General features: G+C 46.0%; 1 protein-coding gene and 4 non-coding genes across 5 annotated transcripts; 2 read left to right on the top strand and 3 right to left on the bottom strand.

Annotated features, from left to right (window-relative positions):
* Window positions 1–3,014: 3,014 nt before the first annotated feature.
* Window positions 3,015–3,086, bottom strand: trnaw-cca. The gene has a single exon. It is a non-coding gene; the product is annotated as a tRNA-Trp (tRNA).
* Window positions 3,087–3,552: 466 nt separating this feature from the next.
* trnag-ucc lies at window positions 3,553–3,624 on the bottom strand. Its single transcript has one exon. It is a non-coding gene; the product is annotated as a tRNA-Gly (tRNA).
* Window positions 3,625–7,263: 3,639 nt separating this feature from the next.
* trnam-cau lies at window positions 7,264–7,335 on the top strand. The gene has a single exon. It is a non-coding gene; the product is annotated as a tRNA-Met (tRNA).
* Window positions 7,336–10,820: 3,485 nt separating this feature from the next.
* LOC119958861 (histone H2B-like) lies at window positions 10,821–12,964 on the bottom strand. Its single transcript, XM_038787365.1, has 2 exons — window positions 12,644–12,964; window positions 10,821–11,304 (listed from the first exon to the last, which is right to left on the bottom strand). The coding sequence occupies exons 1-2, from the start codon at window positions 12,962–12,964 to the stop codon at window positions 10,963–10,965; spliced, it is 663 nt and encodes a 220-aa protein (XP_038643293.1). The 3' UTR covers window positions 10,821–10,962.
* A 1,377-nt stretch (window positions 12,965–14,341) lies between these two features.
* On the top strand, window positions 14,342–14,424 carry trnal-cag. Its single transcript has one exon. It is a non-coding gene; the product is annotated as a tRNA-Leu (tRNA).
* Window positions 14,425–21,923: the final 7,499 nt, after the last annotated feature.

Here is a 21,923-nt window from a genome sequence, read left to right as displayed (position 1 = left end):
CAGTTTCTCAGCAGAGAGAACAGTTACACAGCAGGGAGCTCAGTTACTCAGCAGATAGAACAGTTACACAGCAGAGAGCACTGTTACACAGCAGAGAGAACAGTTACAGAGCAGAGTACAGTTACGCAGCAGAGAGCACTGTTACACAGCAGAGAGAACAGTTACACAGCAGAGAGAACAGTTACACAGCAGAGAGAACAGTTACACAGCAGAGAGAACAGTTACACAGCAGGGAGCTCAGTTACACAGCAGGGAGAACAGTGACACAGCAGAAAGAACAGGTACACAGCAGAGAGAACAGGTACACAGCAGAGAAAACAGTGACACAGCAGAAAGCTCAGTTACTCAGCAGATAAAACAGTGACACAGCAGAGAGAACAGTTACACAGCAGAGAAAACAGTGACACAGCAGAGAGAGCAGTTACGCAGCAAAGAGCACAGTTACGCAGCAGAGAGCACAGTTACACAGCAGAGAGCTCAGTTACGCAGCAGAGAGCACAGTTACACAGCAGAGAAAACAGTGACACAGCAGAGAGAACAGTTACACAGCAGAAAGCACAGTTACTCAGCAGAGAGAACAGTGACACAGCAGAGAGAACAGGTACAGAACGGTGGCTTTGTGCTCGGCGTTTCTATTTACTTATTTTTGTATAAATAGAATACACTACTTTTCCAATTAAGGGCCAATTTAGCGTGGCCAATGCACATCTTTGGGTTGTGGGGGTGAAACCCACGCAGACATGGGAAGAATATGCAAACTCCACACGGGCAGTGACCCAGGGCCGGAATGAGGTTTCTATATATAAAGACTGGTCCCGTATGGTAACTAAGGGCAATTTAGCATGGCCAATCCACCTAATCCACGTCTTCGCACTGTGGGGAGAAAACCGGAGCACCCGGCGGAAACCCACGCAGACACGGGCAGAAGGTGCAGACTCCGCACAGACAGTGAATTGAACCTGGAACCCTGGCGCTGTGAACCACTTGTGCTGCCGTGATTTGTGTCCAGAGAAGATATTGCAGCGAATATATCAGTGGAGAACACGTGAAGAAATGAGAACGACATTTTAAGACCGTTTCACCATTGTGTGGAACTGATATATCAAATACAAAACCGCACGCTTGTGCACCCAGGTCACTGTCTGAATGCAATGTTTGCACGTAACCCCGATAAACCTTTGATTAATTTGCTGAACAAGAATTTCCCCATCTCTGCCTTGAAGGTAATCAATGATCTGCTTCCGCTGATTCCTGAGGCAGAGTTCCAGAGTCGCACAGCTCACTGAGAGTGAGAAATTTCCACATCTCCGTCCGAAAAGGGCGACATCCTTGTTTTTAACTGCCCACCACTTCTGGTCTCACCCACGAGCGGTGAGATCTTTCTAACATGACGCAAGCCGGTAATCGAAACTGGAGCCTTGGAGACGTGAAGATACTGTGCAAACCACTGTGCTACCGTGCTGCCCTAACAGTTGGTTCAATACTCTCAGATAGTAATATGGAAACGCCCAACTTGGTGCTCGATCGCACGACCCTGGGATGTGGAGTTTTACGCTCCACCAACTAAGCTGGCCGAGTTTCCTAATGGATTGGATTGGAATGGATTTGTTTATTGTCACGTGTACCGAGGTACAGTGAAAAGTATTTTTCTGCAAACAGCTCAACAGATCATTCAGTGCATGCAAGAAAAGGGAATTAAACAAAATTCAAGAAAATACAAGAAAACACATGAGAATACATAATAGGGCTTCACAAGATATGCAATGTAACTACATTTCCTTCATTACATGTTTTTAAGGTAAAGATAGATAGTTTTTTGAAGAATAAAGGATTTAAGGGTTATGGAGTTCGGGCCGGAAAGTGGAGCTGAGTCCACAAAAGATCAGCCATGATCTAATTGAATGGCGGAGCAGGCTCGAGGGGCCAGATGGCCTACTCCTGCTCCTAGTTCTTACGTTCTTATGTTCTTATAAGCATTGGCATCGGTTGAAACATACAGGGTGTAGTGTTAATGAGGTCAGTCAATAAGAGGGTCAATTAGGAGTTTGGTGACAGTGGAGAAGAAGCTGTTTTTGAGTCTGTTCGTCCGTGTTCTCAGACTTCTGTATCTCCTGCCCGATGGAAGAAGTTGGCAAAGTGAGTAAACCGGGTTGGAGGGATCCTTGATTATGCTGCCCACTTTCCCCCCAGCTGCGGGAGGTGTAGACGGAGTCCATGGATGGGAGGCAGGTTCGTGTGTTGGACTGGGTGGTATTCACGACTCTCTGAAGTTCCTTGCGGTCCTGGGCCGAGCAGTTGCCATACCAGGCTGTGATGCAGCCCGATAGGATGCTTTCTATAGTGCATCTGTAAAATTTGGTAAGGGTTAATGTGGACATGCAAAATTTCCTTAGTTTCCTGAGGAAGTATAGGCGCTGTTGTGCTTTCTTGGTGATAGCATCGACGTGAGGGGACCGGGAAAAGATTTTTGGTGATGTGCACCGCTAGGAATTTGAAACTGCTAACCATCTCCACCTCGGCTCCGTTGATGCTGACAGGGGTGTGCACAGTACTTTGCTTCCTGAAGTAGATGACCAGCTCTTTAGTTTTGCTGGCATTGAGGGAGAGATTGTTGTCGCTACACCACTCCAGTAGGTTCTCTATCTCCCCCCTGTATTCGGACTCGTCGTTATTCGAGATCCGGCCCACTATGGTCGTTTCGTCAGCAAAATTGTAGATAGAGTTGGAACCAAGTTTTGCCACGCAGTCGTCTGTGTACAGGTAGTAGAGTAGGGAGCTAAGCAGCCTTACGGGGCACCGGTATTGAGGACTATTGTGGAGGAGGTGTTGGTGTTCATTCTTACTGATGTTTGATGTTTGATAATGTTGGATGGAACTGCTCAAATATATAAACTGAGCGTGTAAATCTGAAATATCCGGAAAGAAATTACCAGCATCGTGATTTTGAGCGGAGTCACTTCCGGAACATTCCCACACAGAGATATATTCCTGAAAACAGCTGCAGATAACCTACCTGAGCCTGACGTGATTTGAACACGCAACTTTCTGATCTGGAGTCAGACGCGCTACCGTTGCGCCACAAGCCCAACTGCTGAGCAGTTAGTGTTTCCCCTCATAGATTCATGTTTTATTTTCACCCAACGGCGAAAAACTCAAAGAAGTCAGATTGAGGGATATTAAAGGGCCATGCAGTAAAGCAGCTGTACCACGTGGTTAAGGTGATGCACAATAGCCCATTGTGCTCTGTACGCGTGGCTTCAAATCCCATCCTCGTCTGTAACGTGTCTGTTGTGTTTCTGTTTGGGCCACTTCGTGAGCGCGAAGTAAAAATGCTGCGATTTTTAACTTTTGTTTGACGGCTGGTGGGGGTTGGGTGGGGGTGGGGGTGGGGGTGGGCTGGGGGCGGTTAATAGTCGAACACTGTCCATACTGAAACCCCGCAAAAAAATTGGTAAATTCTCATTTCATTCCCTGCCGGACCTGCGCATACATTCTGAGCGAAAAGTTGTTCCTCTTACTCAGGTAGTGGGGCAGAAATTTCCAACTTGTTTTTGCGATGGCCGGGAATCGAACTCGGGTCAACTGCTTGGAAGGCAGCTATGCTCACCACTATACCACCATCGCTCACTGGTTGGGTCTTTGTCCTTTTGCTTCTTTAGATTAATTTGAAAAACTGTTTCGGAACAAATACTTACTTTGCGTAAGTTATTTCACTCCAATTTAAAATGCTCCTGAATGAAAGTGTCCGTGTCGTCCGGCTCCCGTTCCGCCAGCAGATGACACCAGTCCACAATAAATGTAATTGTCTAATTATTTTTCATGTTCGATGTGTCATTACATAGGACACTTACTCTGGTCTGCGACCTTAACTTGTCCTTGTGCCCTGATGCTGCCATTTTCACCCTGTTTAAATAATCATAGAATGCCTCCAGTGCAGAAGGTGGCCATTCGGCCCATCGAGTCGGTACCGACCCTCGGAAAGACCACCCGATTTCGTCCTAATCGCACCGAACCTTTCGAATACGTCAGGCTGGCCGAGTTCAGGTCGCAGTCTCCTCTGGAAGTATTGGCTCGAATTCCACACCTGACATTGACTTTTCCTCCGCGGGGCACCATCCAAACCTGGAACCCCTCCCGAACAGCACTGTGTGTGTACATACACCATATGGACTTGCAGCGGTTCCTGAATCACACACCCCCCCCCCCATCCATCATTCTCAAGGTCAATTCATGATAGGACGTAATAGAACATAGAACATAGAACAGTACAGCACAGAACAGGCCCTTCGGCCCTCGATGTTGTGCCGAGCCATGATCACCCTACTCAAACCCACGTAACCCGTATACCCGTAACCCAACAATCCCCCCATTAACCTTACACTACGGGCAATTTAACATGGCCAATCCACCTAACCCGCACATCTTTGGACTGTGGGAGGAAACCGGAGCACCCGGTTTTTGGCCGAATCAGCGACAGCCACAGCCAGAGATATCTGCAATAACCCTCAGAGCAGGAAAGACAACTCATTGTCCTTTGACCCAAAAACAAAATACTGCGGATGCTGCAAATCTGAAACAAAGACAGAAAATGCTGGAAATATTCAGCTGACCCGGCAGCTCTGTGTAGAGAGAAACAGGTCATTGCAATGAAAGGTCAGGATGTGAAATGGTAACTATTTCTCTTTTCACAGATACTACAGATCCCTAAAGTATACCAGTGTTTATAGAATTATAGAATTGACAGTGCAGAAGGAGGTCATTCGGCCCATCGAGTCTGCACCGGCCCTTGGAAAGAGCACCATCTCCTGGAAAGATCCACCCCAACCCCAAAAGCTGGGCTCCGAACCCGGGACCTCTCGCATTTTACCGCAAATGAAAGTCACTAAGCGAGAATCATACCCCTAGACCAACGAGCCGAACTGCTGTTCTTTGGGGTTAGTTGAACATCGTCACACTCTGTAACTTAGTGCGTGAAAGTGTCTGTTCCCCAAAGAAAAATATGGATTAAAATCCCAGCCCAGCTATATTCCGTTTGACCATCTGTGCGATTGACAACTTCCATAACAGTGGGAAATGTATTGGATTTCTAGTCGAAAAGTATGCCTTTTGCAGGTTTCAATTCACTGGAATATCTATAGAGATTGTAACGCGAGGACTGATTTCAGCTGTCATCATCCAGTTGTTAAATCTTTCCACTAGAAATCCATTGGATTTTCCCCATTGACTAGAGTGCTGCTGCCAGAGGATCTGTTCAGTGTTTTCAAAAATGTTTTATTTTGAATCCTCTATGTCCAGAGAATTGTGACGCTGAAATTGCTCACACTTCTCTCCATTGTTATCTGTTCTGCAGGTATTGACTGTACCGACTAATGGAGCCATGCTCACAGGGCTGTGAGAGAGGCTTTCTTTCAGGTTGTTGGCCTCCTTTGGTCCATCACCAGCAACTGGATGTCTGCAGAGTACCTCGGAATGTCGAACCCCTCTTCCCAAGATGGAATTAATCAGGGACAAGGTGTGAGTTGAAGAGCAAATCAACGGTCTGAAGATTGGGTCTGAGATTCCTGGAGTTTTGTGAAGTGAACAAGTTGGTGGAGCAATGTGACAATAGCAGGATAGGAGTTTGGGATATTATCCAGTCTGTGCTGCGGGGCTGCGGGAAGTAAGTTGTCTTGTCTGCCCACCAAAGCTGAATGTTAGGATTGAGGCGGTGATCAGATTCCGAGATGAGAGTGAAATCCTTTCACTGAGTTTCAAGTTTACAGTGAGGTTGAGGGTCTTGAGTTACAGGAAGATATAGACGGGATGGTCAAATGGGCAGAAAAGTGGCTGATGGATTTTAACGCTGAAAAATAAGATATGATGCCTTTGGTCGGGGATTTTCGCAGTAACTTCATTGCAGTGTTAAGATAAGCCTCTTTGTGACAATAAAGAATATTATATTATTTTGGATTAATGTGAATGGCCTGACACTGGGAAGTCCTGCGGAACAAAGGGGCCTTGGACTGTTTGTCCATAGATCTCTGCAGGCAGAAGGGCAGGTTAATAGGCTGCTGGAAAAGGCATCTGAGATATTTGTCTTTATCAATCGGGGCATAGATTACAAAAGCAGACAGGTCACGTTGGAGTTGTATAGAATGTTGGTGAGGTCACAGCTGGAGTACCGTGTGCAATTCTGGTCACCATATAACAGGAAATATGTGACTGCACTGAATGGGGTGCAGAGGTGATTCAGCCGGTTGTTGTTTGGGATGGAACATTTAAGATATGAAGAGAGGTTGGATACGCTTGATTTTTTTTCTCTTGCAGGAACAGAGATGACTGAGGGGTGATCTGATCGAGGTGCACAAGATTATGATAGGTATAGACAGAGCGGATATGGAGCACCTGTCCCCCTCACGAGAAGGGTATGTCACGAGGGGACATTGCATTATTCTGTGATTTTGTTACAGATCAGATCTTGAAGGATTTGCTGCCGTATTCCCAGGCGGCGGTGGTCCAATTCTTAGAGCAAAAGCTTCCATCGAGGACGGGGTTCTCAATAGGAACAAACTGGAGGTCTGGGATGTTAGAAACTGCTGAACACTGATTCACTTTTATTCATTGTTGTGTCTCAGAATAAACACGTGGATTGTAGCTGTCCAAAAAAACAAAAATAGAGTTCGGAAGTTTCTGGCCAGTAAGTTCACAATGTCCACCATACACCACTCATCATCCTCAGCTGCATCACATCTGGTCCACATTTCCTCAGCAGAGAGCACAGTTTGACAGCAGAGAACACAGTCCCACAGCAGAGAGCACATTTCCACAGGAGAGATGGCAGTTTCCCAGCGGAGTGCCCAGTTCACAGCAGAGATCATATTCCACAGCAGAGAGCAGTTACACAGTATAGAGATCTCGGCTCCACAGTAGAAATCACAGTTCAGCGGGAGAGAATATACTTAAATTTCGGAAAGCAGTTTAATTAACGTCAGGGGAAACCTTTCAATAACAGAGCGAAGATGCAGAGAACACAGTTACACAAGAGGAAAGAGGGTAGATTTTAGGAGGGAACACTTTCTATATATGATCAGACAGTCGATTCTCCTTTGCGTGTGTGTTATCTTGTGTAAGGTGACAGTGTCCTGCTGCTGTTGTGTGGTTGTGTGTGTTTTCCATTGTTGGTGAGTTATACAGTGGAATTGTGCCGCCAGGGTGCGCTGTCGAGAACATGTGCTCCTGATGAACAACATTGCGGAAGTCCAGAATTGTATCCTTTCAATCGAGAGCAGAGTGGCGCAGCGGAAGCGTGCTGGGCCCATAACCCAGAGGTCGATGGATCGAAACCATTCTCTGCTAGTTATTTTTTTACTTTCCGGTGCAGTAGAAAGAAACATTCAGCTGCTCGCCACAAATCTGTCTGATCTGACATTTCTTTACAGGACACCGTTTTGTTTTACTCGGCTTCCCCCTTCCAGCAAACACTTAATATGTGCAATCAATGTCTGGAATGACATTTACTCTGACAGGGACACACGCTGTAAATGTTGCAAACACCCACAATCTCAGGCTTTCCATGACTGCACAATGTTTAGCACCATTCACAACTCCTCTGTTAATGAAACAGTCCATGTCCAAATGCACCAACCTGGACAATATCCAGGCTTGGGCTGAAATGTTCCAGGAAAAGACCATTCCCATACCAGCCTCCCCGAACAGGCGCCGGAACGTGGCGACTCGGGGCTTTTCACAGTGACTTATTTTGAAGCCTACTTGCGACAATAAGGGGTTTTCATATTTTCATATTTCATAATAAGTGAGAATGTAACCATCACCCCTTGACATTCACAGGAATTACCATCACTGAAACCCTACTCCCAACATCTTACTGATTGCGTTTGGCCAGGAACTGAACTGCTCATATAAATACTGCAGCTGCAAGGCAGGTCAATGACTCGGACTCCTGTGGCGAGTCACTCACTCCCTGGCTCCCCAAACCCTGTCGACACGGCATAAATCAGGAATGTAATGGAATAATTTCCATTTCCTTAAATTGTTGCAATTTCAACAACACTGAATAAGTTTGACACCATCTAGGACAAGGCATCCCGCTTGATCGGCATCCCATCTGTAAACCCTCACTCGCTCCACCACTGATGCAGATTGGCAGCGTGTATACCAGCTACAGGATTCACTGCAGGAAGTCACCAAGGCTCCTTTGGCAACACCTTCCAAACCCACATCCACCACCATCTAGAGAGGGACAAGGGCGGCTGACACAGAGCGACACCACGACCTGGAGGCTCTCCTCCAGCCACTCACCATCCTGTTTTGGAAATATATCGCTGTCACTTCACTGTAGCTTGATAAATTATTTCGTTGATACAATGTATCTGTCTCTGTGTATATCTGTGTGTGTGCACATATGTGTTTATTTATATGTATATGTATTTGAGAATATGTGTGAATGTTTATGTGCCTGTGTGAATATACTTGTGTGTGCGGGTATGTACTACTGTGTGAGTATAATGTGTGTGGCTCTGTATACTGTGTGTACACGTGTATATATATAACTGTGTGTGTGTATACCTGTGTGTGTATGTTTCTGTGTACGTGTGTGTGTATAATTTGTGTGGGCCTGTATACTGTGTGTGTATCTGAGTGTATACGTGTGTGTATTGGTGTGTATGTGTATACCTGTCTGTGTATGCGCGTGCAGTCTTCCATTTGTATGTCATTATTGTTTCCTCTCTGAGAGTCTTTAACCATTTCTAAATCTCTCAGAGGTACAATTGTTGAGTCTGTTTCTTTTTGCGACTGCTATTGATGAGTGAGTACAGTGCCTTTCAGCATCTTACTCTCAACAACTGTTTGAGAATTATCCTGAATCGGTCATGTTCCAGGACTCAGTGTGAGGATGGATTGTAGTATGAACATGTGTTTGAGGATTATCCTGTACTTGTCAGGCTCTGTGGCTCAATGTGAGGATGCGAATCAGAATGTGACCTTTCAATCTCAGGGACAGTTTATAAGTTTGCATTCATTCCACGTACGTTTCCAGCACAGAAAGAGACCATTGCTGTGGGAGTTTTTAAGCAAACAATGTGTGATAGTTTTGGACCGGCATTTAATATCAAACACAATTGCGAAAGATAATGTAACCTTCAATCTGATACTGGATTGTTCTGGAATTTTAACTCAAGATGCTCACATTGATTTGATCTGTGATACTCAGTCTGATTCTGAGTCAGAATTCTGACATGAATGTAAAATGGACCACAGTCTGGAATTGCGGCAGTGTCTTCCATCTGGAACAGATTGAGTGAGGATTTTGGAATAGTTTGCAAGTTACAGCTCAGTTCTCAAGTCATCGAAGTTATATTGTATCATTTATTTTCATAAATTAGGTGAGTTTTAAATGAGAATCAGAATTTATATCTTTGTCACATTCAGCATATCTCAATCTGAGAATGGAGCTGATATTTGGGTTTGCATCTAATGTATTTGTGAGGACACACTCTGGGGATTAGTACAGCCACCCATGATGTGAGTGATGTGACGCGTATTTAACTCGAATCTCAGAGTACATTATTAAGGTTAATTGTGTAATTCTTAACCGGAAACCAGTTTTCTCTGATATTGATTATTTCACTAAGCCTGCTCCATTGTGGAACTGATACAGTGAGGATGAGAGTGGGTGAGAATTTGCACTGGGATTTATGGGGCCTCCTGTCAGTGGTACTGAGTTAGGGTGACATGGACACAGCGTCTGTCTCTCCTGCTGTTTGATTGATGTGTTGGAAATGTGTCTCTGGAACTATTTCTGCTGCCTGAGACTGTGGAACTGATGACCTGTCTGTGTCTCTGTGCTCTGTCACTGACAATGTCCGAAATGTGTGTGAGGAGCTGGCGACACACTTCCCTGTAACTTGTGTGGAGCAGACGTCACATTTATTCATGTTCAGAATATTTTTGTATTTGTCTGTGGATACAAATTATATTTGATAACTTAAGTGCAGTCAAGAATTAACCAATCACAGGCCAGGGAGAAAAATCTGGAGGTTTTGATTGGCTGACATTTTCAAATTCGAAACTCCCGCCAATTTCGGTTCAAGAAAATCCCAAATAACGGAACGGATCATTGTTCAGGAAACTATTTGAATCTCACACTTTGTGATCTGTTTATTGGATTTTCCCTCCCAAAATCCTGGCTCTATTTTAGGAACAGTTTGAATTTGTCAGTCTCTTATCTGTAACCGGCGGTAATAAAACCCCGTTCAGCAATTTAAAACGGAGCAAATCTCATCTCTCTGCATAAGCAGAAACATAGAGAAAAGGGCTGATTTCTGAGCCTCTCTCCTGAAAGCGGCCGGGAGTGTCGCACTGGTAAGTTTGGAGAGAATCCCCGACTCTATGCCGCCGGTGGAACAGGCAGCTTTGTGTCCGGAGAATAGGGAGGGCCGGGGAGAGGCAGATCTTAAAGCGCTGCAATGGACACAGGTCCTGTGTGTGCTCAAATCTCGCTAATTCCGTCCCCTGGGAAACTGCGGAATAAACACATCAGCCCGAAAATAACCTCTTCATTCCCGCCTTTACTCTGTTCCGGGAGCGGGAACCAGGTCACCCGAGAGAAACAAAATAATAATTTCCTGATGAATTCAACTCACCAATTGTTAAACTTTGAATATATTTATCATTAAATTTATATAATTCACTTCTGAAATTGTGTTTCTCCTCATTATCCGTCACAAATACCAGACTGGGTTTAAAATCCGCTCTCACTTCAGTTTGAGTGTCTATTCTGTGTGAAACTGTGACGGGTGGGTATGAAGCCACATTCACAACATTCTGGAACGGAACAAATCTCTATCCTCCACAAAGAGATTTCTCATGAAGTCAATGCGGGAAAACATGGTGCAGCTTTTTCACAGAGATTGTGGGTGGCTCTTAAAAGAGCCGTTGTGGTTTTCAGTCCATTGTGCAGTTTTACTTGGAGCTGGTGTACTTCGTGAGCGCCTTTGTCCCTTCCGACACGGCGTACTTGGCCAGTTCCCCGGGCAGCAGCAGGCGCACGGCGGTCTGGATCTCCCGGCAGCTGATGGTGTGGCGCTTGTTGTAATGGGCCAGGCGGGAAGCCTCACCCGCGATACGCTCGAAAATATCGTTGACGAACGAGTTCATGATGCTCATGGCCTTGGAGGCGATGCCGGTGTCGGGGTGAACCTGCTTCATCGCTTTGTAGATGTAGATGGAGTAACTCTCCTTCCTCGACCTTCGCCGCTTCTTGCCGCCCTTTACTGCCGGTTTCTTAATGACTTTCTTGGCTCCCTACTTGGGCACAAGGTGAACGCGCAGGCGCCGCACAGACAGCTCGCTGGAGCTGTGAAGCGACTGTTCTAACCACTGTGCTATTGTGCTGCCACTTTTGATTGCAAGTACAAAGTCACAGCCACTCCGCTAACTGAACTGCTTTTAACAGGACAGTCATTGACAATTTGTTCGATATATAGCATTATAAACCCAGCCTGAAATCACTCCAGGAAGTTAGTGCTTTCATGCGATGTCCGGAGTCCCAATCTGTCTGTGAGAAGGGATAGAAAAAGGCCATTGGATTTGGAGACCAACACTTGAACTATTGGAAAATCTCAGCTTCCGAAACGCACTGTTCGTCTGATTACATTATTTGTGCAACAATATCAGTTACATTGGAAGTATGGTGGAAATTCAACTGTTATTGAAAACATTGTGGAAAGTCCGTGAAGAAGTTGTGTATTTACTGCGGAGCATTAAACAACCAATCAGAAAATGTGCCAGCTTGCACCTGACTAAATGTAACCAGCTCCGATGCCTTTAAATTCCACATTCACGAAATCAGTGAATTTTAATTTCACCAGCTGCCGTCCTGGGATTTATTCTCTGTCCCAAAGATTATTGCTGTCCCCTGGATTCCCAATCCAGTGTCATAACCTTTCACCCCGTGAACAAACAGCAGATCATTCAGCAAATCATTAAACATCATCCTGAGGAGATTAGAATTCATTCCACAGGATTGGATTGAATCGATTGGCACACAACATTTTGTTCTAATTGGAGCATCGATTATTTGTCCAGATCAAACAGATAGTGTGGACTGCTTAGCATCTAAACAAAGCACCAAGATGAGAGATAATTGAACGAACAGAATAGCAAGAAAGTAAGGTCTGAGAAAATCCCGGCCATGTTTGGAAGGATAGGAAGAATGTAAATAGCAGAGAATAGCCTCGATTCCTCGACTCCGATTAGATACAGCACGTCGCTCAGATCTTGGACTCTCAATATCTTCGGGTGAGGAACAGGACGGCGGCAGTTCGGTCTTTGTTGATTGGAGCAAACTGATCAATGCAGCAATGCGAAGCTCCTTAACCCCGAGCGGCACGGATAGGGATGGCACTCAGATACAGGACTCTAGCTGGCGATCAAAAGTAGGAAAAGAATATCTTGTTTGAAATGAAATGACGATGAAGATAGAATTTAAGTCGATTTGTGAACGGATCTTAGATTCGACTTCAATGCATCAGGATGCCCGCGCGGTCAAAGGTGCCGCGTTCAGATCGCAATCGTTTCTGGAAGCGAGGGTTCGAACCCCACTCCTATCGTTTTCTTTGCCTACAAGAGGTTAAATTTCTACAGCAAGATTTTCAACCACAGGAAGATCCAAGTCCTCCAATTCAATGGAAAAGCGTTGGTCCCAGGACATGAGATTCCTGCTAAAATACGCACAGCAAGACCCGACAGGCGGCAGCCCAGTTAATGATTCGATAATCTCCTTCAGTGACTCTGGTTGAGGAATTAATATTGAGCCCAGGACTTCCGGTAAAATTCGTCTTCTCTTGTTGTAAATAGTCTGGCTGGTTGGATTGTTCACATCCGTCCGAGAGTGGAAGTTGGGAACTCGGTTTCTGTTGTGATTTATTGTTCGATAATGCTTTATTTCCTTATTGTGAGCCATCCACGAACATCAGTATGTATCTATATTGCTCCTCTGTGGGGTACGACTGGATAACGTTTCCAATCCAGATTTGACAAAGGATCACCTGGACTCGAAACGTTAGTTGTTTTCTCTCCCTGCACATGCTGTCAGACCTGCTGAGACTTTAAAGCATTTTCACTGTGGTTCCCTATTTGTGAGCTTTACAATGTTGTAATGTGTCATGCTGTCTCCTGGATTCCTGGGACGAATGTCGGGATGAGCCAGCAAGAAAGATTCTGGTAGGTATTTGCTGCAAAGCAAACAGGAACGTGCGTTATGATTACTTTTGATGAGAGGGAGAATGTAAATAGCCGAGATTAGCACCGTTTCCTCGACCTCGGCGTAACGGCCCAGCACGCTTCCGCTGCGGCACTCTGCTCCCTTAACCAGGAGCTGCGTCATTACTGCCCTTCGGTAGCCAGGCAACTATTCACTTTCTCATTTGTTCATTTGTTCCTCCAACAAGAACAGACGTTTGAGCACACTGATTCTGGTCTGCATAGTTCAGATATTTTACTTTCGTGCTGAATGGTTGTTCTGTGAAGGCGATGTTATTTCTCTGTGACGTTGTTCTGATGGGAAAGTGGGGAGTGACTGGAATCACCTTCACAGAAGGAAGTTCGGGGCGGCAGTTTCACATATCTGGCACCATTGATCAACCTGTTACTGATTTCTTCAAACTTTGCCTCATGTACGACTACGGAGTGCATCAACCACGAGCAGAGTGGCGCAGCGCAAGCCCGGTGAGCCCATAACCTAGAAGTCGATGGGTCAAAACCATCCTCTGCTATTTATTTTCTCACTCACACCAAAAGCAAACAAGTCGCGAGCACCCAGCAGAACATCCGCCTTCTTCTTTATTAGCATCAAACTTTTGCTTTCAGTCTGATCCGCTCTTTGACACCTGTTCTTCAGCTACCCATAGTACAGTCGAGGTGACTAAGTTGACTTCTCCCAAAGAATCATCTGACGCCTCCACTGGATGAATGTTCTCCTGTTTGGGTATTGGTGGATTTCTTCGGCTACTTGTCTGTGAAAGCAGCACCGGAAGCAGCTGTGGAGAGAGATTTCAGTCGCCAGAATGTAATTCTCCAATTGGATACGTCACGTCGCTCAGATCTTCGACTCTCAATATCTTCCTGTGAGGATCAGAAAGAGTGGGAATTTGGTCCTTGTTGATTGGAGCAACGTGATCAATGCAGCAATGAGAAGCTCCTTTCCCCATGCGGCTTGGACAGGGATGTGACTCTGGCTGGGGTTCAAAAGTAGGAAAAGCAGATGTTGTTGGAATAGAAATGACGATGAGGATTGAATTTAAGTCGATTTGTGCACGGATCTTAGTTTAAACTACAGCGCATCAGGATGGCCGAGCGGTCTAAGGCGTTGCGTTCAGGTCGCAGTCTCCTCTCAAGACGTGGGTTCGAATCCCACTCCTGATATTGAGTAACCCCCACGGGGTTAGATTTCTCCGGCTGTACTTTCAACCTCAGAAAGATAGAAAATCTCCCTCTCAAAGGCAAAGCTTTGTTCTCAGGAGATTCCTGCTTAAATACGCACAGCAAGTCCGGCAGGCGAAAGCCCAGTGAATGACTCGATATTCTCCTTCAGTGACTCTGGTTGACGAATTAATATTGATCCCAGGACTCCGGGTGAAATTCGACTTCACTTGTTGTAAATAGTCTGGCTGGTTGGATTGTTCACATCCGCCCGAGAGGGGAAGTTGGGAACTCGGTTTCTGTTGTGATTTATTGTTCGTTAATGCTTTATTTCCTTATTGGTAGCCATTCACGGACATCAGTATGTATCTATATTGCTCCTCTGTGGGGTACTACTGGATAACGTTTACAATCCAGATTTGACAAAGGGTCACCTGGACTCGAAACGTTAGTTGTTTTCTCTCCCTACACATGCTGTCAGACCTGCTGAGACTTTAAAGCATTTTCCCTCTGGTTCCCTATTTGTGAGCTTTACAATGTTGTAATGTGTCATGCTGTCTCCTTCATTCCCGGGACTAATGTCGGGATGAGCCAGCAAGAAAGATTCTGATAGGTATTTGCCGGAACGCAAACAGGAATGTGCGTTAGGGAGAATGTAAATAGCCGAGAATAGCCCCGTTTCCTCGACCTCGGTGTAACGGCCCGGCACACTTCCGCTGCGGCATTCTGCTCCCTTAACCAGGAGCTGCGACATTACTGCCCTTCGGTAGCCAGACAACTCTTCACTTTCTCATTTGTTCTTTCAGCAAGAACACACGTTTGAGCAGACTGATTCTGGTCAGTATAGTTCAGATATTTTACTTCCGTGCTGAATGGTTGTTCTGTGAAGGTGCTGTGATTTCTTTTGTGACGTTGCTCTGATGGGAAACTGGGGAGTGACTGGAATCACCTTCATAGAAGGAAGTTCGGGGCGGTAGTTTCACCTCTCTGGCACCATTGGTCAACCTGTTACTGATTTCTTCAAACTTTGCCTCAAGTCCGACACGCGACATATCAACCACGAGCAGAGTGGCGCAGTGGAAGCGTGCTGGGCCCATAACCCCGAAGTCGGTGATTCGAAACCATCCTCTGCTATTTATTTTCTCATTCACACCAAAAGCAAACAAGTCGCAATCACCCAGGAGCACATCAGCCTTTTACTTTGTTATAATCAAACTTTTGCTTTCTGTCTGATCCGCTCTTTGACACCGTTTCTTCAGCTAGCCACAGTACAGTCGAGGTGACTCAGTTGACTTGTCCCAGAACACTCTTCTGCCGCCTCCACTGGATTAACGTCCTCCTGTTTGGACACTGGAGGGGTTCTTCGGCTACTTGTCTGTGAAAGCAGCAAGGTAGCAGCTGTGGAGAGACAATCCAGTCGCCAGGTTGCAACGCTCCAATTGGATACCGCATGTTGCTCGGATCTTAGACTCTCAATACCTTCTTGTGAGGATGAGGTCGGGCGGAAATTCGGTCCTTGTTGATTGGAGCAAACTGATCAATGCAGCAACAAAAAGCTCCTTCAGCCCCTGCGGCTTGGGGAAGGATGGCACTCAGATACAGGACTCTTTCTGTGGCTCACAAGTAATAAAAACACATATAGATTCTAATTAAATGACGATGAAGATAGAATTAAAGTCGAGTTTTGCGCGGAGCGTACCTTCCGCCGCGCAGTGTCAGGGTGGTTGAGCATTCTAAGACGCTGTGTTGAAGTCGCAGTCATTTCTGGAAGCGTGGGTTCGAATACCACTCCAGACATTGACTTTTCCTCCACGAGATTACAGTTCTCCAGCAAAATGTTAAATCCCAGGAATATCCAATACCACCCATTCAATGGGGAAGCGGTGGCTTCAGGACATGAGATTACTGCTAAATTTCGCACAGCAAGAACCAACAGGTAAAAGCCTAGTTAATTACTGCGTAATCGGCACGGTGACTGGCTGAGGAATAAATATTGATTCCTGGACTCCGGGGAAAAATCGTCTTCTCTTGTTGTAAAAAGTGTGGCTGGTTGGATTGTTCACATCCGTACATGAGGGGAAGATGGGAGCTGGGTTTCTATTGTGATTTATTACTCGATAATGCTTTATTTCCTTATTGGTCTCCTGTGAGCTATTACTGGAAAACGTTGTCTATCTATTTTGTCCGTCTGCGGGGTCCTACTGGAACGCGCTTCAGTCCATCTTAGACAACGGGTCACCTGGACTCGAAACGATAGCTCTTCTTTCTCCACAGTTGCTGCCAGACATGTTGATATTTTACATCATGTTCTCTGTGGTTCCCTGTTTGTGACCTTCACAAAGTGTCATGCTGTCTCCTTCATTCCCGGAATAATGTCAGGATGAGACTGCATGAAATATTCTGATAGGTATTTGCTGCAAAGCAAACAGGAATGTGCGTCATGTTCACTTTTGGTGTGATGGAGAATGTAAATAGCCGAGAATAGCCCCGTTTCCTCGACCTCGGGGTAATGGCCCAGCACGCTTCCGCTGCGGCACTCTGCTCCTCAAACCAGGAGCTGCGACATCACTGCCCTGCGGTAGCCAGACAACTATTCACTTCCTCATTTGTTCTTTCAGCAAGAACGCACGTTTGAGCGCACTGATTCTGGTCAGCATAGTTCAGATATGTTACTGTCGTACTGAATGGTTGTTCTGTGAAGGTAACGTGATTTCTTCTGTGACATTGTTCTGATGGGAAAGTGGGGAGTGACTGGAATTACCTTCACAGAAGGAAGTTCGGAGCGGCACTTTCAGCTCCCTGTGAACATTGATCGACCTGTTACTGATTTCTTCAAAATTTGCCTGACGTCCGGTCCGACGGAGAGTTAACCAGGAGCAGAGTGGCACAGCGGAAGCGTGCTGGGCCCATTATCCCGAGGTGGATGGATTTAAACCATCTTCTGCTATTTGTTTTCTCACTCATACCAAAAGCAAACAAGTCGCTTTTGCCCAGCAGATCACCCTCCTTCTTCTTTATTGGCATCTAACTCTTGCTTTCAGTCTGATACCCCCTTTGACACCTGTTCTTCGGCTACCCACAGTACAGTTGAGGTGACTAAGTTGACTTCTCCCATTCACTTTTTTGCCGCCTCCACAGGATGAGCGTTCTCCTGTCAGGACTCTGGCTGGGGTTCAAAAGTAGGAAAAGCATATCTTGTTTGAAATGAAATGAGATGAAGATCGAATTTAAGTCGATTTGTGCACGGATCTTAGCTCTGACGATAACGCACAGGATGGCCGAGCGGTCCAAAGCGCTGCGTTCATATCGCAGTCTCCTTTGAAGGTGTGGGTTCGAATATCGGTCCTGATATTGAGTTTCCTTTAACGAGGTTACTTTTCTCCGGCTGTTTATCAACATCAGGAAGATCCAATATCTTCCAAAGGAAAAGATTTGTTCCTAGGACATGAGATTTCTGCTCTCATACGCACAGCAAGACCCCAAAGGCAAAAGCCCAGTTAATGACTCGATAATCTGCTTCAATAACTCTGGTTGAACAATTAATATTGATCCCAGGACTCCACGTAAAATTCGTCTTCTCTTGTTTGTAAATAATCTGCCTGGTTGGATTGTTCACATTCGTCCGAGGGGGGAAGTTGGGAACTCGGTTTCTATTGTAATTTATTGTTGAAGAAAGCATTGACAAAGGATCACCTGGACTCGGAACTCTCTCCCTGCAGATGCTGTCAGACCTGCTGACATTTTAAAGCATTTTCTCTGTGGTTCCCTATTTGTGAGCATTGCAATGTTGTAATCTGTCATGCTGTCTCCTTCATTCCCGGGACTAATGTCAGGATGCGACTGCAAGAAATATTCTGATTGGTATTTGCTGCAAAGCAAACAGGAATGCGCGTTATGTTTACTTTTGGTGTGAGGGAGAATGTAAATAGCCGAGAATAGCCCCGTTTTCTCGATTCTGGTCAGCATAGTTCAGGTATTTTACTTTCGTGCTGAATGGTTGCTCTGTGTATGTGAAGTGATTTCGTCTGTGACGTTGTTCTGATGGAAAAGTTGGGAGTAACTGGCATCATCTTCACAGAAGGAAATTCGGGGCGGCAGTTTCACCTCTCTGGGAATATTGATCGACCTGTTACTGATTTCTTCAAAATCTGCCTCATGTCCGGTCCCGCAAAGATTCAACTGCGAGCAGAGTGGCGCAGCGGGGGCGTGCTGGGCCCATAACCCAGAAGTCGATGGATCGAAACCATCCGCTGCTATTTATTTTCTCACTCACACCAAAAGCAAACAATTCAATTTTACCCAGCAGAACATCTGCCTTCTTCTTTATTAGTATCAAAGTTTGACTTTCAGTCCGATCCGCCCTTGACACCTGTTCTTCAGCTACCCACAGTACAGTCGATGTGACTAAGTTGACTTCTCGCAGAACTCTCTTTTGCCGCCTCTACTGGTAAAACGTTCTCCTGTTTCGACACTGGAGGGGTTCTTTGGCTTCTTGTCTGTGAAAGCAGCACCGGAAGCAGCTGTGGAGAGAGATTCCAGTCACCAGTCTGCAACTCTCCAATTGCATACTTCACGTCGTTCAGATCTCAAACTCTCAATATCTTCTGGTGAGGAACAGGTGGAGCGGGAATTCGGTCCTTGTTGATTGAGGGAAACTGATCAATGCAGCAATGAAAAGCTCGTTAACCCCCAGCGGCTTGGACAAAGATGGCACTCAGATACAGGACTCTGGCTGGGGTTCAAAAGTAGGAAAAGCATATCTTGTTTGAAATGAAATGACGATGAATTTAGATGTGGAGATGCCGGCGTTGGACTGGGGTGAGCACAGTAAGAAGTCTTACAACACCAGGTTAAAGTCCAACAGGTTTGTTTCAAACACGAATTTTCGGAGCACAGCTCCTTCCTCAGGTGGTTGGCGATGTATGTTCCAGCAACATTTATATAGACAAAGTCAGAGATGCTGGACAATGCTTGGAATGTGAGCATTTGCAGGTAATCGAATCATTACAGATCCAGGGAGAGGGATAATCACAGGTTAAAGATGTGTGAATTGTCTCAAGCCAGAACGGTTGGTGGGATTTTGCAAGTCCAGGCCAGATGGTTTGGGGTGGATGCAATGCGACATGAATCCAAGATTCCTGTTGAGGCCGCACTCATGCGTGCAAAACTTAGCGATAAGTTCTAGCACGGCAATTCTGCGTTGTCGCGTGTCCTGAAGACCGCCTTGGAGAACGCTTATGCAGAGATCAGAGGCTGAATGCCCTTGACTCCTGAAGTGTTCCCCGACTGGAAGGGAATATTCCTGCCTGGTAATTGTCGCACGATGCCCGTTCATTCGTTGTCGCAGTGTCTGCATGGTCTCGCCAATGTACCACGCTTCAGGACATCCTTTCCTGCAGTGTAAGAGGTAGACTACATTGGTCGAGTCACACGAATATGTGCCGCGTACCTGGTGGGTGGTGTTACCACGTGTAATGTTGGTATCCAAGTCGATTATGTGGCATGTTTTGCAGAGATTGCCCTGGCATGGTTGTGTGGTCGCTGTTCTGAAGGCTCGGTAATTTGCTGCAAACAAATTGCAGCAATTGTTTGCGCCGTTGTTTGAAGGCCAGAAGTGGGGGTGTGGGTATGACCTTGGTAAGATGTCCATCTTCATTGATGATGTATTGAAGGCTGCAAAGAAGATGTCGTAGTGTCTCCGCCCCAGGAAAGTACTGGACGACGAAAGGTACTCTGTCAGTGGTGTCCCGTGTTTGTCTTCTGAGGAGGTCGGTGCGGTTTTCTAATGTGGCACGTTGGAACTGTCGATCGATGAGTCGAGCGCCATATCCCGTTCGTACGAGAGCATCTTTCAGCATCTGTAGGAGTCTGTTACACTCCACCTCGTCTGAGCAGATCCTGTGTATGCGAAGGGCTTGTCCATAGGGGATGGCTTCTTTAATGTGTTTCGGGTGAAAGCTGGAGATGTGGAGCATCGTGAGGTTGTCTGTGGGCTTGCGGTAAAGCGAAGTGCTAAGGTGACCATCCTTGATGGAAATGAATGTGTCCAAGAATGTAACAGAATTTGGAGAATAGTCCATGGTGAGTCTGATGGTGGGATGGAATTTATTGATCTCATCGTGCAGTTGTTTCAGTGATTCTTCGCTGTGGGTCCAAAGGAACAAAATGTCATCGATGTGTCTGGTGTATAACATCGGTTGCAGGTCCTGTGTGGTGAGGAAGTCTTGTTCAAAGTTGTGCATGAATATGTTGCAATGAGGAATTAATACTCACCTAGGACTCCGGATAAATTTCCTCTTCACTTCTTGGAAATAGTCTGGCTGGTTGGATTGGCGAGGTGACGAGATTGAATTCACCCAGAATCCTTTTCCGTCTCCTGTCCTGGATGAATTTCCTTCTGTTTTGACACGGGAGGAGTTATTTGTCCACTTGTCTGTGAAAGCAGCACCAGAAGCAGCTGTGGAGAGAGTTTCCAGTCGCCAGGATGCAATTGTCTAATTGGATCCATCACGCCGCTCAGATCTCAGACTCTCAATACCTTCGTATGAGGAACAGGTCGGCGTCAGTTCCGTCTTTGTTCAATGGAGCAAACAGGAAAAGCACATCTAGTTTGAAATGAAATGGCGATGAAGAAAGAATTTAAATCGATTTGTGCACGTAGCATATCCTTTGCTCTGACGCGTCAGGATGGCCGAGCGGTCGAAAACGCAGCGTGAAGGTCGTAACTTACTCTGGAGACGTGGGTTCGGATCCCACTTCTGTCGTTCACATTTCCTCAACGAGGTTAAGTTTCTCCAGCAAAATGCTCAACTCTAAGGAGATCCAACACCTCTCATTCATTGGGGAAGCAGAGGTTTCAGGCCATGAGGTTCCAGATGGGATCCGCACAGCAAGATCCCACAGGCAGAAGCCAAGTTCAAGACTGAATGGCCTGTTTAGTGACTATGGTTGAGGAATTAATATTGATCCCAAGACACCGGGTAAAATTTATCTTCTTTTGGTGCTAATAGTCTGGCTGATTGGATTGTCGAGGTGACTCAGAAGACCTCTCCCAGAATCCTCTTGTGCCTCCTTTTCTGGATGAACTTCCTCCAGTTTGCACACTGAACGGGTTCTTTGGCTCCTTGTCTGTGAAAGCAGCCCCAGAAGCAGCTGTGGAGAGAGATTCCAGTCGCCAGGATGCAACTGTCTCATTGGATCCTTCCCGCTGCTCAGATCTCAGACTCTCAATACCGTCGTGTGAGGAACAGGTAGGCGGCAGCTCGGTCTTTGTTGATCGCAGAAAACTGATCAATGCAGCAATGAGAAGCTCCTTCACCCCCAGCGGCTTGGACAAGGTTGGCACTCTGATACATGACTCTGGCTGGGGTTCAAAAATAGGAAAGGCACATTTAGTTTCAAATGAAATGACAATGAAGATACAATCTGTTGCACCTGATGATCATGAGTGATGTACGGTGGACATTGGGAACTTACTGGCCAGAAACTTCCGAACTCTATTT

This window comes from Scyliorhinus canicula, chromosome 31 (genome assembly GCF_902713615.1).
Source record: "Scyliorhinus canicula chromosome 31, sScyCan1.1, whole genome shotgun sequence".
Lineage (NCBI taxonomy): Eukaryota > Metazoa > Chordata > Chondrichthyes > Carcharhiniformes > Scyliorhinidae > Scyliorhinus > Scyliorhinus canicula.
Note: the sequence above shows the minus strand (reverse complement) of the source record. Positions and strands in the feature narration are given on the sequence as shown.